Raw genomic sequence first — 18854 nt, 5'->3', positions numbered from 1 at the left:
ATGAAAGCCAACAATCACTGAATACACTTGCTGAATGTCAGGCAGTATGTTACATTCATTATAAACATGATTTCATTTATATTACTGGTTGTACTATAGCTCTATTAAGAGATATTATTATCATCCTAATTAGAAAGTGAGAAAATTGGTGTTTAAATATACTAAATAATTCATCTGTTGTTATATAAGCACTAGTGTTGAAGAGAAATTTAAAGTCAGCTGGTCTGAATCTGCAGTTCACAGGCCTGAGCATTCCACAATAATGCCACGGGACCCAAACCTTCACAAATTACTTGAGTTGATATTAGGGTCATTTTTATACACATGGGCCTTGAAGCTCAATAGTGGTTAATGTACAGTTCAGTCATACATCTAATAAATGTCACACCAGAATCCAAATTCACACAGAGGGAGAGAAACAAAATAGCATCCTACCAGAAACTATCTAAAAAGAAGAATGTGCCTATAGATAAGTGTGAGCAAATCTCCTTTTCCTGGGAAATTCTTATTTTTGTCAGGATGTTTCAATCCCTATTGGATGTTCCTTTTTGTCTAACATCTGTAGAAAAGAAAATGATAATAGCTTTATTAATTCATCTGCAGATTAACTAGTTGATTCCAAAGTGATGAGCAGAATATGATTCTGATGAACTTAACACAATTTATTTTTGTTTTTTAAAAAAATTGCATGTGTTTCCAAGTGGATGGATTTAAGAAGTCAGGGTTATTTAGAATGATCCATCAGGGTAGCTAAGAGGGAACACTCCCCAGGGATTAGAATGTATAGAAAAAGTAAGATTTTTCTAAAAAGAAAGAAATGTCTCCCTCATAGTTTTCTTTAAATGATTTTTGACAGGACAATATTTTGTTTCTTTCTTCCTATTTACTTTAAATAATATGCATAAAATTAGCATAGAATCATAGTGTCATAAACATATTTGAGATAAAACTTAGTGATAGAAACTGCTTCTAGACCAATTAATTATTTTTTTGACTTTTCTTATAATGAGATGAATTATTTTATTTGGGGTGTCTCTGTGCCCAGGGAAGAAAAATTGGCATCTCAGTCTCCCTTGAACACAAGTTTAGCTAAGTGGCAAGCTTTGGCTAGAGAGGGTTTTCTGAGACTGAAGTCAAAACAAAAATAGTACCCCCAAGAGAAGCATTCGGCCCTTTTACTTTCCTCCTTCTTAGAAGATGAACACCGTTTTTACAGATGTGCCATTTTTCTTGTGAACTTGAGGACAAAAGCTAAGAACAATAAAGAGATAGTTGGCATAACGGGTCCTAACTCTCACTTGGTTGGAAAATGAACTCTCTATGGTAGGATTTTCTCTTTAAGTCACTGTGGCAGGATTTTATGTAATTGAAGGTCATATGAAATATTATCTGATTCTTTAATGTTAGAAAGTATAATGATATCAAATATTATTTTAGTCCTAATAAGAATTCTTCAAATTACTTCACTTAGAGATAATATTTATATTTAAATATAAAATAATTAAAAACATTGCCTCTCAGTTGAAGTGGATTAAATGTGGGCCTCCATTCTGAGCACTCCCAGCTCTGTCTTTGTTTTGTTTTGCTTTTTAAGAAAAATAACTTAAAACAAGATTTTGTTGTTTCCTAAGTTTTAAGTTGAAAACCAGAAAGAAAAGCAAGCTCATTAGCCAGAAGCTGAAGACCATCACGCTCCTACATCAAAATTTCCGTTTTCTTTTAGAGATGAAGACAAGCCAAGAACCCGGTGAAAATTTCCCCTGTGCCCCTCTAAGGAGAAAGGGCTTGGTGAGACCCAGGTGGGATGAGAGCCAGGATAGTAGTAGACAGGAAATTTTACCTTCCAGTTCTCAGTTAGCAAACTTCAAAGCAATGAAAGAAGTTTTGATAAAATATATTTGAAAAAGGTCTTTGTCCAGAAAGACATGAAGAGCTCATTAATTTGGTGAAACTCCTTCCTTAAGACTTACAGGGTTTTCTTAGTATGGAGTGGTGAGGATCTTCACCTTGATTCTGCTGTGGAAGTTTCACAGCGCTGCCACAACCCACCAGGTCTCTATAGAACACAATCTGTCAGTCATTAATGTTGCCTCTGCTCTTACTAAGTAGTGGCAAATTTTACTAGAGGGTACTTTGTCACAGATTAAACCTCTTTTTGCTTTGGCTTTTAGTTGGAAAAGTTTCCAGGTTCATCACAGTGCTGCTAAAGAGCTCATTAGGGATAACCTCTCTTGGAAAACAAAAATGTTGGGACTATCTAAGGGAAGTATCTATAGAATCTGGAATTCAAGGTGAATAGTCCTATTTTTGTTTTTAAGTTTTTGTTGTTTGTTTGTTTGTTTTTAATAAGAAAAACTGAAAGAGGAAGTCTCAGAGGGAAAGGAAAAATAGTGGATTTTAAGTGCCTATGACAATTTTGCTAAAACCAATCCTGAACCAGCACCTATAAGCCAAGTGTTGCCTTGGGAAATGTTTTTGTTTTTGTTTTTGTTTTTTTACATGTGTGTGTAAGCAAAGTTATTCTGGGATTCTGTTCTTTTGACAGCAATTCTTAGTAATGATTTCCCCAAAGCATTGCTGTGTGTATGCATGAGCCTGGACCTCATTTAAAACCTGAACAGAGAATTCTGTACCTGCCATTGAATTCTGAACCAAACTATTATAGGAAGCTTTGTGTATAAAACAGATAAGATGGACCTGCCTAAGTCATCTTTTCCCAAATAGACTCAACTGCAGCCTCATCTCGAGTATTTCATCACTTCCACCAGGAGTACTTGGTTGTCAGCCCTCATCACCCCAGTCAGTGCTCAAAATAGTAACTAGTGTTTCGATCACCAATTTCGCTGAGTATCCTGAATAAGGAAAGTGGAGAATGTGAGGTTTGGAAAGGCCAGACTGCTCTACAATTCCTGTTTTCTGCATTGCACTCTGAAAATGCACTGGGATATATTCTTTGAATCCCATGCCACCCCAAAATTGTACAAGATCACTGAATTATGTAGTAAAAAGAAACAAGACCCCAAGAAACCAGGACCTTTTTATCTTCAAGTATATATTTGCAGTTCTGGACCATTGACTCCCATCTCAGCATTTCTGAGAGTTTTCTAAGAGTAATGAACCACGATATTCCATTCTAATTTCTTATCTTTGTTGTTATTTCTGAAAAACAACCATCCTTAACAGATTGGTCTCTGCTAAAAATTCAAAACTAATTTGTTTTAAAAACATTTTAATTGACATATAATAATTGAACCTATTTAAGTGGTACAGTGTGGCATTTCAGTATATGTATACAATGTGTAAAGATCAAACAAGGTTGTAATTAGTACATTTATCACCTCAAACACATCATTTTGTGGTAAAGATTAACTTTGTAATTTTGAGTTAATTTACAAACGTGGGGGAAATTTTCAAATTTATTTGGATTGCTGTTAGAATGGTTATTAATTACTATATTTCTCAAATTAATTAAGACTCTGTTGAATACCATTAATAGACGCCTAATCCATGTACCCTGCCTGGATCCCAGCTGTCTGGATTTGACTGCCAGCCCATATGAAAAAGAGACGAAAAGTAGAAGAAAGAATGACCTTTATGCAGTTATATCAAACTGGGGAAAAGCAGTTGCTTATCCCACCGGTTTCACAGACTCCCTTAGAAACAAAAGTCGAGTGACAGACATATGTAGATTTATTTGTCTTGTGCTAGACAGGCCTGAGCAGAGGCATCTCCACTCCTAGCTTCATTGGAGCCTAACAAGGTGGGGGTTGAAGCCCTTCAGTTTTCACTTTCTGCAGAAGGAAGTACTTCTTAATTCAGAGTAGGGGTGTGTGTGTCAAAATTCAGTCTGTTTTAATATCATTTATGGCACTGCATAAAGAGATTATTGTGATATTGTAAAACACTTTTGAATTTCCACATATTCAATCTTAAGTTATGTAAACAACAATTTTGACTCATAGAAGACATTTATGAGACTCACTTTATACTCAAAGAAATTGAAACTCAAGGCCACAAGGCAGCTGAATAAAAATTCTCTGGCAACAATCTTAAGGTGGTGAATCCCAGTTCTGTATTCTTTATTACTACCCAATAAGCAGCATGCCCATATTATGGCATTCCCCTAACTATACCCCTTTTATTCTCAATCCCATTCACTCATTGAAGATGAATTTGATTTTGTTTGTTGTTACTGTTTTTGTTTATTACTCAAAGAAAAAAATATGTATTCATTCATCTCCTTAGGGAATTTTAACAATATCTGAATCTGTCTACTGATGTCATCGATGATCTGATATTTGTTTTTACATGTGCATACCAAAGTTCAACTTTCCTTTGATTGGTGTGTGTTGTGAGGGCAGATAAGAGGCAGGAATTGGATGTCATTGTCTTCAACCCCACTTACAAAAAATTCTCTCCATTTGGAAGCCATTTTATTTTATCACAAGTCTTTTAATAATATAATTTGTATACTTTTTGATCACTGTTTGCATGATTTTAAATGATAGGTTTTTATGTGTTATATGTGATGAAACACACATAACATGAACAATTGTTACCTTTTGTTTTTATATGTTGTTTTATAAATGCTTTATAAGTACTTAGCATAGTACCTTCCTCATAATAAGCAATCAACAAGAATTTATTGAAATAATGAATGCTATTATATTGTCTGGAGTTCAAAAATAGTTCTATGAGGCAACAAAGCAGTTTTAAAAATTGTGGGATTCATAGGCTTTAGACATCAGAATTACATATGTTGTATTATCAGAAGGGAGAGTTCCAGGGCCTATTCCAAATCTAGGAATTCTGAGACTCCCCAATGGATCCTCAGGAATCTGCACTGTTAACACTGAGGTGATGTTTGTGCACAGTGAAGGTGAGAACCAAAGCATATCTGACCAGACTGTAAACCCTTTAAGTTGAGAATTATATTTCCTAACCCTTTGGCAGCTTTCTGCAATAAACTCTAAAATGTCTTTATTCTTTGTATCACTAACATTGAGATTCATATTTGAAACCTCAGGAGAACCAGTTTTGAATGGGTGTTTTTCCCACAGTTATGCTCTGTATTTGAATGTGGTAGAAACTTGCCATGTGACAGAACATCAGCTTTGCTCTAAATAATAGGTATTATCTGGTACCCAGCCGACTTGGAATAATCCATGAAATATTTAACAAATATCTTCTTTTGTTAAATACTAGTTATCCACATCCTGCATACAGTTTGCTAGGATGCTGCAAGATGGGTCCTTTTACTGAGGATTAGTTTTTGTCGTATAGAATCTGGAAACAAAAGCTGCTTCAATCAGCCTGTAACTGGTGAACTTGTAAGCTGAGTACCCAGCACAAGAAGGGTCATGATGGGAGGTGCAATTCTCCCTTCCATGACTTACTAAATAATGTAGCTCCCAGAGGTAGCCATGAGAGATTTGGTGTCTGGTAACTGCTATCTGGCGACGTATGTCCATCATGCTTGATGTTCATTAGTTAGATGAGATCAGTGAGTTAAAGAACTGTTAAATTTGTGTTTTCCTTTAATGGACTGTAGTAGCAGAGTCACAGGACAGAAACTTGACAGAAAAGAACATGGCGGTAAGATAAGATTATTACAAATGTACAACTTCATAAATTATTTTAATAACTTGTCTTAGCAAGGTGCCTTAGCCAGTTCGCTTAATAAATGCAAATGAGGGGATAAAAGAAGGAAAAAATAAATAAATGCATTATTCCTATCTTTTTCCTCGTGTATATGAATTATGCATGCATATTATTAGTGGCAAATTAAGGAATGTACTGTTAGGTACATTTTCAGCAGGAAAACTAATTGAAAATCTGTTTTGATGAACTTAGAATAACAGAAAAATTATTGAAATTGGCAACATCTAACATTAAAGCTGTAATGAGATTTTTTTTTCTAATATTGAAAATGCTATTTCTTTGAAACTCAGCTCATTTCTTTTGCATCCTTATCAGGTAAAGATAGTCAGTAACTATCTGCAAGAGTAATATAAATTTCCCTCCCTTAAAATATCAGTTAATTCTTTTTCAAACAAACAATTTTAATTGTTGCCATTCGAATTTCTTCACTAAAAATAAATATTGTCTGAGAATATTTCTCAATCACAACAAAAATGCAGACAATAGAAAATGCAAACAAGACAGAAAATTAAATTGCACTAATATTAATATAATAGACCTAATTTGGGGGATTTAAAAGCTAAAGCTTTGTAGCAAAGTGCTAGTTTGAACTATTTCCCTAACCTTAACTTGCTTCCTACAGTTGCAAGACTTAAGGGTTTCATTGGCAGAGAATCTGGCTTAGTGACAACATAAATTTGGCAGGTTCTTGGAAACCTTTTGTTTTGTAGATTGAAACTGCAGCTTGTTGATGCTGATAAGCCTTGCAATTTACTTATGTTCTATCATCTTGTTGGAATCATTAGCTACCCTTTTAAAGGAGGCTAGAATTGTATTGCAAAATATTTTCCCTTTGTAGTCACATTGTTGTAGTTTACGAAAACTTTGAGAAGTCCACTAGAAAAAAGTTCTATCCAATAATACCTTTGATTCCACTCTGATGTTTTTTATTCTCAAATTGCCAGAGCCTTCATTCTGATAAAAATGTTTCCTAATTTTAGTTTGTATGAAAATTGCTAGATATCTGAAAAACGTAATTATAATCATGTTTAAAGGGCATCAGGAGAGGTGCTCTGATCTGTGAAGTAAAATGGGCAGGAGGGTGGTGAGGCTTGGGAAAAGAGAGTAGAGAGAGACCAGTAGAAACAATGAAAAGAAAGAGAGGCATTTTTTAGTCTTTCATGAAAAAAGAAATTGATTTGTGACTGAAATTATTGTACAAACAGCTCTGGCATGCAATCCAGGCCCTGTGCAGCATGCCGTTTTCAGAAATTCAAAGTCAACTTTAAATTATTGCAGAGAATGAAACAGAGTTAAACAGTCACCTCAAGAACCTCTAGCTGCAAATTTCAGCAAAAAACCATCCATCTACATCTCCACAGCAAATATATTGAGGAGGCCTCTTGAGTTCCTGAAGCTGAATTTTGTATTCTTTTCTGATATAACCTTTGACAGGTTACTTGACATAGAGTGCCACACTTCTAGAGCAATGAAAATGTCATCACTTGCAGGCACAGGTATCATTTCATAGAAGTAATGTAAATAAATATATTTATTACCAGCAGAGGGAAAAGAGAGGCTTTGCATGCTGATTTTGGAGAAGGAGATAGTGTTGTAATTTAAAACAGAGATGATTGCAGTAAACTGACTCTTGGATTTAAATTACTTTCAATGGTCATTCTGTGCTTAGTGAAAAGTGAGAATATTGGAATTTGATGCTATAAGTATTAGAGAGATTGGTGAGAAATTAAAAAATATACCAGAAAAATCTATAATTGTTTGCTTTCCCACCTCCCGTGGAAGAAAGTACACAATTTAAACCTGTGCTGCTAAAGATAGGATTTATTTTTTTTCTTTCAAGTATAGAAAAACCAACTGTCTTAAATCCCAATACAGCAGTACAATTGTTTTCCTTTTCAAAAATTCTTTCGGTTCTTGAACATATGCATATGTCTTGACACTGTGAAATAGAGTCCCTTCTGTGCACTTCTTTGCCTAATGTTATGCCATAAATGTATTTCGATATCTCTGTTGTCTTTTTTATTTACCATTGAAATGGCTATACAGTTTCATTGTGTGGCTAGACCATAATTCAGTAAAATATTCCTCTTATATTGTACTTTAGAATGTTCTCTTATTTTTAATAACTACAAAAGGGCTTCAAGGCACATTTACATATAAAGAATGCTTTTCTATTAAATTATTACTTCAGGATGAGTTTTCCTTTTAGAAATTTAGCTCAAAGGTGACAGTGTTTTTTGTCACTCTTGTCATCTAGCAGGCTGATTAAAACATTTCACTCATTATGTTTCTGTCCTAATCATATATTTATTAGATTTGGAAATGTGTTTCAAGTTGATAAATAACCATGCTTTCAACTTGAAACACTCTTAGTAGGAAAGTACACCAAAGCATGTCTTCAAATACAAGAAACGAGGGTTATGACTTATAAGAAGTCTTAGTAAATCAACCATAGGAGACTATTTACAAAGCTTGTTTAAAATTTGACTTTAGGGAATTTCAGTAGAATGAGGAAGCATTTAGTAATTTTTCTTCTCTCGAATACTCACACAAACTTTTTTTTTTTTTTTCTGAGCAGAATTATGTCCTTGACAGGCCACACCATTGCTATTTTTCTTGTTGTTTTATGCAACGGACCCCAAACTTGACATTATTATTATGATTAGGAATAAAATCACTGTTAACAATAATAGAGGCAGGAGATAATTCTTATAACTACAGAGATCACAAGATACAAGAACACTTTTTAAGAACTCAGTTTTTAATGGTCTGACAACTTAGTTTTGCAAAGGCTGTCCCATGTGTGCTTAAAAATTCTCCCTCTGCAGGCCTGATACTCTTTCACACAAGGGATCAGATCACCTGGCAGCAACAAGAAGCGTAATTTTGGGAATCCTAGCATAAGTGTCAGATGTGTATTTCCTAAATCTTGGCAGATTTTATCTCTGTAATTCAATGTAAGCCATTGTTCCATTTATTAGTGTTTCTCAAAGTATGAATCTCAGACCACTTTCCTTAAAATCACATCAGGTGATTTTTAAAAATGTGTTTAATTGGGTGTCCCTGAAGATCTTCTGAATCTAAATTAATCCCAGGAAAAATGTTGTTCCATACATTGAATCTATATGAGAAGAAGAAGGGGGAAAAGAACTATTTCCATATATTACTGCTGATTTGCAGTAAAAACCTAAATTTGACAGCATTGGACCATTGATTCCATTTACTACTGGTTGAACCACAATTTTTTTGCCAGGTGCTATGTTAAAGGCCAAGTATAAACTGTTCAACAAAAAGAGACATGTGCCCTGAACTTGGGGATTTCTCAAGTTAGGAAACAAAAATAAAACACTAACACAAACAAATATGATATTGCGATTGGGATAATCTGTACAATGAAGACCATATTGTAAGGGAGATTAAATAGTAAGCTAGAATGCTTTGGAAAGTTAAGAATGCCTCTCTAAGGGAGTCAAGACTTTAAGAATAGAAACACAATTAATAGATAACAGATGAATCGGAGAGCGAAGAATACAACAGGAAGGAGGAACATCATTTGCAAAGGACCTGTGATAGGAGAGAAAATTAGAAGAACTACCACAGACTAAGAGAAGGATGGAAAATTAAGTACAAGGAGAGGTCGAAGGAAGAGAATATTGGCTGAAAATCCTTGAAATTAGCAAAACCATCCCCTAACAAGAAAACTTCAGAAGTCTAATACTCTCATGTTTTAGGTATATAATTTTTTAATGTATATTCTTTTCTCCATTAAAAAAAAGAAAAAAAGAAAAGAAAATGTAAAGTTGATTAACAGAATCAAAATGACTTTGTGCTATATTTGACAGTCTAAAATAGCACATATTTGTACTGAAAGGCAAACATTGCTTGTGTTAAGCATCAATGTTTTTTTTATAGGTCATTGGTTAATCTTATAGCTTCCAAGGAAGTTTTTAGTTTCTTCCCACCTCAATCTACCTTGGCACATCATGAGACTTAATGAATCAACATGCCGAAGCTTAACTCAGAGACAGTAAGCTCTTTATATTGAAGTTCAAACTTCGTGCACTCAAGTTGTTCTTAAATATTGCTTATTCATGGCTAGATGAGGTGATAAATAGGCCTCTCTATATATAAATAGTTGCAATTTTTGTGTCATGGTCGTAGGATATCACCAGTATAACACCTTGGAATCTTTATTTCAACTCATTTTTTAAAAAATCAGATGTTTTTATAATATTATTTTAAAATATATAACAATTTTCCTCTGTTCATACAAACCTAGAATTTGACTTAACATGCAATTCCCTGAATGCTGGGGAAATTTTATCATTTTGTTCATAATCTGTACTTAGCTTGTGGCCTTTCACAGATGCCAGCTAATTTTTAATATAATGAAAGTTATTTGTTAAATATGATGATAATAAACATAATGCTTTTTAAGAACTTACCAAGCTCATGAATAAATGAAATGAATAATCAATTATATATAAACACATATATATATATACATACTAAAAAGGAAACTGAGTTTTACTTTTTATTAGTGATTTTTTTTCCTCTTTCCACATTTTTATTGGTGTATTATAGTTGTACATAAGGATGGGATTTGTTGTTGCATATCCATATGTATACACAATATAACAAGATAATTTGGACAATATCGTTCTTATGTCAACATTTATCAAAATGAATCTAATGGAAGACAACACCTCAGGACATCAGGGGCAATTTATTATAAAAGACTCCCTAGTCCAATAAGTTTGGAACAAACTTGAATCACTTGGTCTTCTTTTGAAGGACGTTTCACAGCATTTAACAAAGAAATACACCTTGTAATTCTCCCATATGAGATATATATCAAGTTTCTTAAACTCATTTGTCCATATAATTCTTATTTTCTGAAGAACATTATATAGGACTAGTATTTTGGGGACAAAATCAGGGACATGCTACCTTCTGCCATGTTGTTGCAACTCCCTGCTCAGGAGTGTGAAGGGTTTCCCCAACCTCATGTCACACAGCAACACAAGTAACAGGAGAGCAGTGGCACAGAGCATCACTAACAACACTGAAATATATATCAGCATAACCTGCTGACAGAATTAGACAACAGACATCTCTGAACGAGAACAAGTGATCTGGCTCCAATCAAGAAATAGAAGCCACATAGTAAACTAAACAAGAAATGTTAGTGTAAGATCTTACAACTGTAACTCAAACAAAACAAAACAAAACAACGCACAAGACTTTCAGATACAAGGCAAAACTATAAGGTAGCCTAAGATTGAAGGATTGACAAACTTGAAAAGGATCCTGGCGGCTTAGAGAAGGTATGGGTCAGCACTTACCTTGTTGGTTTAGCCAGGTGATTTAGCCAGGCTGGGGCTGGTCTGCAGTTTCTAGAGAAGCAATAGACCATGGGCCTGAGTGTACATGGAGCAGACAATCAGCAGTTGGTGGCAAAGCCAGGCTTTGGGAATCAGAGTACCTGTCTTGGCCAGAGACCTTCAGAACACATAGACTATCAGATTTATAGAGGGAGCAGCAATATATGTTTATCTCTTGGGGCACAGGCAGGCTGCATGCAGGATGCTCAGGAGTTTACAGAATCAAAAGCTGTTCCCTGTGTGACCGTCTAAGTTATAGACAGCTATATGCTTTACTACCTATGTCACTTAAAAATGTGCATGCAGGTGCTAAAGCTGATGTTTTCCTCCTTCCACAAATAGAATAAAACTTAGAGTAGTGATTACCAGATTATTTATCTGTTAGGTGCCAACTTTTTATTTTTGAAATTATTATACATTCACAGAAAGTTGCAAAAATAATAACAGTGATCTCATGGATTATTTATACAGTTTTCTCTAGTAATAACATCTTACATAACTACAGTACATTATAAAATCCAGGAAAATTATATTAGCATAATGTGTCCATATCTAGTTCTATACCATTTATCATCACCAACACCACAATCTACAGAATTTTTCTACTTCCACATAGTCAACCCCCCACATTATAATTCCTAGTAACCACTAATCTGCTCTGCATATTCATAATGTCATCATTATAAGAAAGTTGTGATCATGGATTTATATTTTTATATCACTTTTGAGATTGGGTTTTTTTTCATTCAGCATAATACCCTTACATATGTAGTTGGACAATATTTTTAATCTACCCTACAAATCTTTTGTAATTGGTTTATTTAGACCATTTACATTTCATGTAATAATTGAAATGGTGGGACTTACATCTACCATTTTAGTTTGTTTTCTCTTTGTACCCTCTTTTCCATGTTGCTGTATGGATTAATTGAAAATTTCTTAGAACATATTTTGGTTAATCTATAGTGATTTTTAACATACCTCATATATGATAGATATTTAGATGTTTTCTCTAAGTATTTTATATATATGCATACACACACACACATGTATAAATGACTGAATCCCTGTAAGCACTTCTTTAAAGTGAGTATAGTTGAGCATTCTCATATATAATACTTAGATAAACCATTTGAATATGCATCATAGATATGTTAAAATCACTACAGATAGTATATTTATGTTAAATATAATAAATATATGCCTATATGTATAAACATATGTAGATCTTCTCACAATCTATTGGCATTAACATTTTAAAAGTTTGAATTAAGTGTAAAAATTTTACTGAGTTTATTTCTTTATCTTTCCTAGTTTATAACATAACTATATTAAGTAGCTCCTCTATATCTAATGAAAACGACATCAGTTAACATTATTACACATTTTGTTTCAACTGTTAACCCTAGTTAAAAAAAAAAAAGAGGTATAGTGTATCTATCCATGAGCTTGCTCTTTCTGTTCTTTCCTCCTCCCTGATGTTCCAAGAGTATTATTACTATTTATCATTCCCTTTGTTTTTCAAGAACTCCTTTTAGCCATTCTGTTAGGACAGATTTATTTCCGCCAAATCCTCTAATTATTCCTTTTCTGAGAATTCTTTATTTTCTCTTCATTTCTGAAAGTTAATTTTTCCAGACATAGAATTTGGGGTTGGTAGTTATTTTTCAGCACCCAAAAAAAAGTGCTCTACTTCCTTCTGGTTGCCATAGTTTCTGATAAAAATCTGCTGCATTTGATTTGTTTTTCCTCTTGGGCAAGGTACCCTTTCTTTCTCATTGCTTTTAAGAATTTTAACACAATGTTTTTTCTGAAATGTGATATGATATTTGTGGGGGTTAGTTCACCTTCTTGAATCTGTAGATTTATATATTTTTGCCAGATTCAGTGAGATTTCAGTCACAGTTTCTCTGAATACTTTCTCAGTGATGCCATCTCTCTTCTGTTTTTCTAATACTCCATGATATTGGCATTGATGTTAGGTGTCTTTTTCTTTCTTTCTTTTTTTTTTAATAATCCCACTTGTCCCAGAGGTTCTGTGGCTCTATTTTTTTTTTTCCTTCTGTTTTGTGTGTGTTGTTCAGATTGAGGGATTTTTCGTTTTTATCATTTTATCTTCATAATCACTCATACTTTCCTTCTGTTCTTTATACTCCATTGAGATCATCCAGCAGATTTTTTAAAATTTAGCTATTTCTATCTCAATTCTGAAGTTTCCATGTTTTTCTCCTTTGTATCTTCCAGTTTTCCTAAGCTATTGCACTTAAAATTTTTGTAATCATGTTCATAATTCCTCAGGAAAGCCATTTTATATTGGCAACTTTAAAACTCTTGTCAGGTGATTCTAACATCTCCATGATCTCAATGTCGGTGCCTGTTCTGCTTATAGTTTTTGTTGTTTTAGGTTTTTTTTTTTCCCCCTTCAAGTTAAGAAGAAAACTTGATCAGAGTGATCCTTTCTCTTGATCGTGGTGGTTTCTAATTGTATCCTGTATTCTTTTCTATTATATTACAGATTCTGAGTCTTAAGTCTGTTTCAGAAGAGGGGAGTTGCCCTGTTATTGCCAAATTGAGTTAGAAATCTAGTTTCCCCAGTTAGCTTCCTTTGACTCTCAAGAGTCGGGGGCTCGCTTATTGCTGGGTGGAAGTGGTATTTCAGGTTCCCCACTATTATTCTATCGGCATCACCCTGGCTAGCTGGGAAGAGGAGAGACCCCTCTTGACTGCTCTCCATGTGACTGCCAATGACAACCCACTAGAAGGAAAGTCTCGTGAGTGAGGTGGGTGATGGTGAAATGTCTTCTGATACAAACAGAGTAGAGGAAAAATGAGCAGAAGACAGAGATAGGAATAGGATTATTATTCCTAGGATAATAAGAATAGGATTTATTATCACTGTGAAATCTAATGTACAGTAAAGATGGGGAATTTGGGTATTTTTAAGTTCACACATTAAAATTGTACGTTGCCACTAGGTGGAACATGAGTACAGGGTGGCCTCCACTGATATCTTTGAGAAGGACTTGGAAACAATCAAATGGGACTAAAAATCTTCTACCTACTAAGTGTTCTCTGATGACCATGCTAATATGTGGGGCAGGGAATAGCAAAGGAATAAATGATCTAGACTCACTACCTTCCTTTGGTGATGGGAATGGGGGTTTAGTTGCAGCTCTTGATTGGTGTTTTTCCAAAGGTCCAAAGGTCAAAACTGTTCTGTCTTTCAATTTGTACTTTTGTCCTTCTTTGACTAGAGGAAGCAAGATTTTTCTGGGAAAAGTCCTTTGTCTGCTCTTGTTGAGGTTTCTGGGCTACTCACTCTTCTGTCAAGCAGTGCTGTACATGTGAAGCAAAAGGCAAGCCCAGGGATTCCACTGCCATATTGTGACTCAGGTTCCAAGGCCTCTTGACAACTCACCTTTTCACTCATTTTCAATAGTTTCTTAAATTAATTGTTAAATAAAAGCTCCAGGGTTTTTAGCTGTATTCAGTGAGATAAATTGATAGGTTTATGTTTAGCCTATCTCAGTGTTAATTTTTTGGATCCCATTTTCAATAGGAGAAAATGACTCTCCTCTCTGGCTTGCCAATTTTTCTTTCTATCAGCCTTCCTTTCCTAACTATGCAAGGTTGGCTCAGAAATAATTCTTCCAATAAATAACCTCAAGAGGTCACTATTACCAGCTGTGACAGTTTCTCAAACATCCCATGTTAATAAGATCTTTTCTGTATTCTATTTATCTACACACGAGACAGACATTAACAGCATATGTTGATTAAATTCTCAACATATGCTGATCAGTTTCCTGAACAGATATTCAGGTCTTGTTTGGTGCTACTCTTTAATTGAGACTTTCCATAGTAAGAGATTAATCCAAACTTATTAATTAACAATGTTATTAAAGCCAATTTTTCCAGACTGTTTAGTCTATGGATTTGTGTCTTAAAACACTCAATTTCTTTTCCCAAACACTCTGATCTAATAGGATCATGAGTTGTGTAAATGTTTTAGTAATTAAAATGATATTGTTTTAGCAAGAGATAGAGATAGGAATAGGATTTATTAGTCACTGTGAAATCTAGTATACAGTAAAGATGCCGAATTTTGGTATTTTTAAGTTCACAATTAAAATTGTATGTAATTATGGAAAACATGTGATATTTATACACACACATACATATAGTATAATATTCAAATCAGGGTAAGCAAAGTCTTCAAATATTTTTGTTTTTTTTGTGGTGAAAACATTTAAATTCCTTTCTTGTTGCTTTTATAAAAAAATTCAGTACATTATCATTATCTATATCACCCTACTATGCAATAAAAAAAAACAGAAAGACTTGATCTCATTCATATGTGGACTCTAAAACTCTTGGTTTCATAGAAGATGAGAGTAGAATGGTGGTTTCCAGAGGCTGAGGAGCATAGAAGTAAAGAAGAGACAGGGAAAGATTGGTCAAGGAGTACTAAGTCACACTAGAAATTTCACATGGATTATCTAATGCATCCTCAAAATGAATACTTGAAGCATATTTTACTAATAAAGCTTTCTCTAGGTAACCCAGCTAGTAAAACCAAAACTGGGACAGAACTCCTGCTTTAAGTTCAGTGCTTGCCAGCTGTTCCACAAAAGACTAGTATACCATTAAATCAACTTAATGGGGGTAAACATTTTTTAAATGAAAATCAGAGTAGAAAATATTAACAGACATTTTTACATAGTAAGGTAAAGTATTATTTAACAAAAGCTATACTTTGTTTATATGTATTTATATATTTATTAATCTAATATATATACTAAGTCCCAATGCATTAAACATTTTCCATACATGGCTGGCAGGCAAAGTCTAGGGCTACTCTGTTAGGTGACCTTTTGATATACTTCCAAGACTTAGTCTATAATATAGTTTATCATAGCCATTGTGCTAATACTTTTCCAGGAAAATACATCATACTTTAAGAGTAATATTTACTTTTTAAAGCCCCAAACTTGCAATGCATAATCTCTGGGCTAGAATAGAAAGTAGTTATGTGTATTTGTGTGTATACACACACACACACAGACACACACACACACACACACATATATATATATCAAAAGTTTATGTTAGCATGTAACTTTTGCAGTCCATACTTTAAGTGTGTGTGTATATGAATGCATACACCTATGTTTCTGGTAAAAGTATATTTATCCATTTAAAAAATTGTTTTTAGATGTTGATGGACCTTTAGTTTATTCATTTGCTTATATGCAGTGCTCAGAATTGAACCCAGTGCCTCACACATGCTAGACAAGTGCTCTACTACGAAGCCGCAACCCCAGCCCCTTGTTTTTCTGGTTACACACTACAAAACTCTAAAACAAGGTGAGATTCCAATTAGTTTCACAATGAATGAGAACTGAGCACTTAAAGTACAAAAAGCATTAAGCTTCAGTGGTTAGGAGAGCAGATTCTTTAGTTGCATAAATGTATTTCAAATGGAGGCTTTGTCAGTAAGAACCCTGGACCAACTATCATGCAACTCGATTTTCTTACCTGCACAATGTTAATAATAGTATGAACCAACTTGTGTGTGATAATGTTGGGGATACACTGGGGTGTGCATATAGAGTTACTATTAAAGTTTTTGCCTTAGAGCAAAAACTTAATAACTGTTAGCTATTAGACTATGATTTCTGAAGTAAGACATTTGCAGAAACCAATAATTCCAAAAGAAATCCTAAACTGACACAGGCAGGAATGACCCCTTTTGCCTCATTGCCTTTTTCATAAATTGCCCTTTTATCAGAGTATACAAAACAATGAATTATCAAGGCTGATTTCACATAGAAGAGAAAGGAAGAAAATCATGTTTTCCTAAATCCTGTCTCTTTATTTAAATTGCCACATCTGTATAAACCATTCCCCTAATAATGTGTTTATTCTAGTTTAACTGGCATAACCTTTGGGGTCAAGTCAGGAGCCAGATATCATATAGCAAGGCTTGGTGCTCCTGAAAGGGGTGTCTTGAAAGTGACTAAGATGTCTGAGCACATTTTTAATAAAAAAAATCTCTTGACATTGCAGGACAAACTAGAGCCACCCCTGTTTCCAATTCAGAAGGGCTCCCTGAACCTCCTGAGGCAGAAATGGGAATCCAGTGATTACCAAAGAAGTGAGTATTGTCCTGAGGGCAGCCGTTGCAGGCTCTTGCAGCTTCGGGAAAGCAAACTGCTTAAGCCCAAAGGAGAGGAGCCATCAGCATCTGAACCTCTCCATCCCTCAAGACTGCCTTGCAGAGCACAGGAAGAGACATTGAGTGCAGAGCCTAGAGAGAAGGGGCCTGAGCACAAACGTGACCACTCCAGGGAACACAGCCATCCTGAAGTGCTGAAGGAGGACTCCCTGACCAGTCGACGCAGGATTGAGCGCTTTTCCATTGCCCTTGATGAGCTGAGGAGTGTCTTTGAGGCTCCCAAAAGTGAAGACAAACCAGTTGGACCAGCTGAATATGACCGAAAGGTAAGGAGCTATACATTGAGAGTCTCAGTTTGTATTTGACCAGCCAGGCAGTTTGCCCAGCCTGCTATTTATTTCTAAGTATGTAATGCTTTCTTTCCACCCCCTCGCCTGTACTCTAGACAGATGTCTGGAAGCAATCATTTAATACAGTGTGAAGTGCAGCACCCTCTATTATTGACTTCCGCTATGGTCTGTTGCAGTGGGGATCTGACCTCCTTCTACTCCCACAAAAACAATTTGGATGTGTCCTCTTATGTTGGTATTTCTTATGTATGTGCCTTGTTTGCACAATTAGGGTACAAGTTCTTAGAGGCAAGGGCCATTCCTAACCGTTCTTTGTATTTCAAACATTTGACAACAGTGCTGCTTTTGCCACAGCACAGCAAGAACTGTAGGGAACTTGATTTTTCTCTTTTCCCTCTGAAGTTTCCATAATTATCATCAATGAAATCAAGCAAAGTAGAGTAACAGAAGAAAAAAAAAAAAAAAAAAAAAACTCCTGTGCCAAAACACAGGCCTCACCCCCACACAGGGAGACTCACAGGAGGGCCAGGTAGTGGAAGCTTAAATAACATTTTGAGTGTACAAAGAAATAGGTACCTGTAGCCCCTGAAGGATGGGTGGCAACAATCTATGGGAGGTGGAGAAGAATAATACAAGGTGAACAAATGTTTTGTTAGGCAGATAAAGTCTCTCCTGTAGCTGTCATCAGAAGACATGGCTGTGGTCATTTGTTTGCATCAAGTCTTAGACCCCCAATCTCTTGTTCCTATGAAAAGATCTTCTCTAGACAGAGAGGGAGCCATCAGTTGGAAAAATTTCTGTCTGTGTCTGCTGTTCACTCATATAGACCTATTTAAATTTATTTTTATGGAAGGACAGCATGTCAGAGCTATGCTTGTGTTTGCAGTTTCTCTGACTAGCCAACTTGAATATATCAAAGAAATATTTGGGATGGACTATAGTGATCTCCCTCAGGACTTACCAATAATGAAAGTGCAGTGGAATTTCACTGGCTTTAAAACCATCTAGGGACCTAGTTTTTAAGCCTAAAACCTGCTGTTTACTTCTCTGAATGACATTTAACCTTGCAAGTACAAATGTCTTAACCTACTATTTGACATGGGATTTTTAGGGGATTATATATAATATATTTAAGCTACCAAGAATAGACCCTACAAAGTATTGTGGCTGATGATGATCATGCCTTAATAATTATGATCTACTATAGTGTCACATGTGAAATATGTGTATTAGCTACAGAGGATATTTCATCAAATGCAGAAAACAGGATTAGCAATCTTA

General features: G+C 34.9%; 1 protein-coding gene across 1 annotated transcript in view; it reads left to right on the top strand.

The window, feature by feature from the left end:
* LOC143642157 (uncharacterized) overlaps positions 1-17588 on the top strand; it is a 46469-nt gene extending 28881 nt beyond the window's left edge. The window contains exon 2 of the mRNA XM_077110315.1: positions 16976-17588. Within this exon, the coding sequence (XP_076966430.1) occupies positions 16976-17588 (613 nt within the window). The remainder of the gene's footprint in view (positions 1-16975) is intronic.
* Positions 17589-18854: the final 1266 nt, after the last annotated feature.

The sequence above is a fragment of the Callospermophilus lateralis genome, chromosome 9 (genome assembly GCF_048772815.1).
Source record: "Callospermophilus lateralis isolate mCalLat2 chromosome 9, mCalLat2.hap1, whole genome shotgun sequence".
Classification (NCBI taxonomy): domain Eukaryota; kingdom Metazoa; phylum Chordata; class Mammalia; order Rodentia; family Sciuridae; genus Callospermophilus; species Callospermophilus lateralis.
Note: the sequence above shows the minus strand (reverse complement) of the source record. Positions and strands in the feature narration are given on the sequence as shown.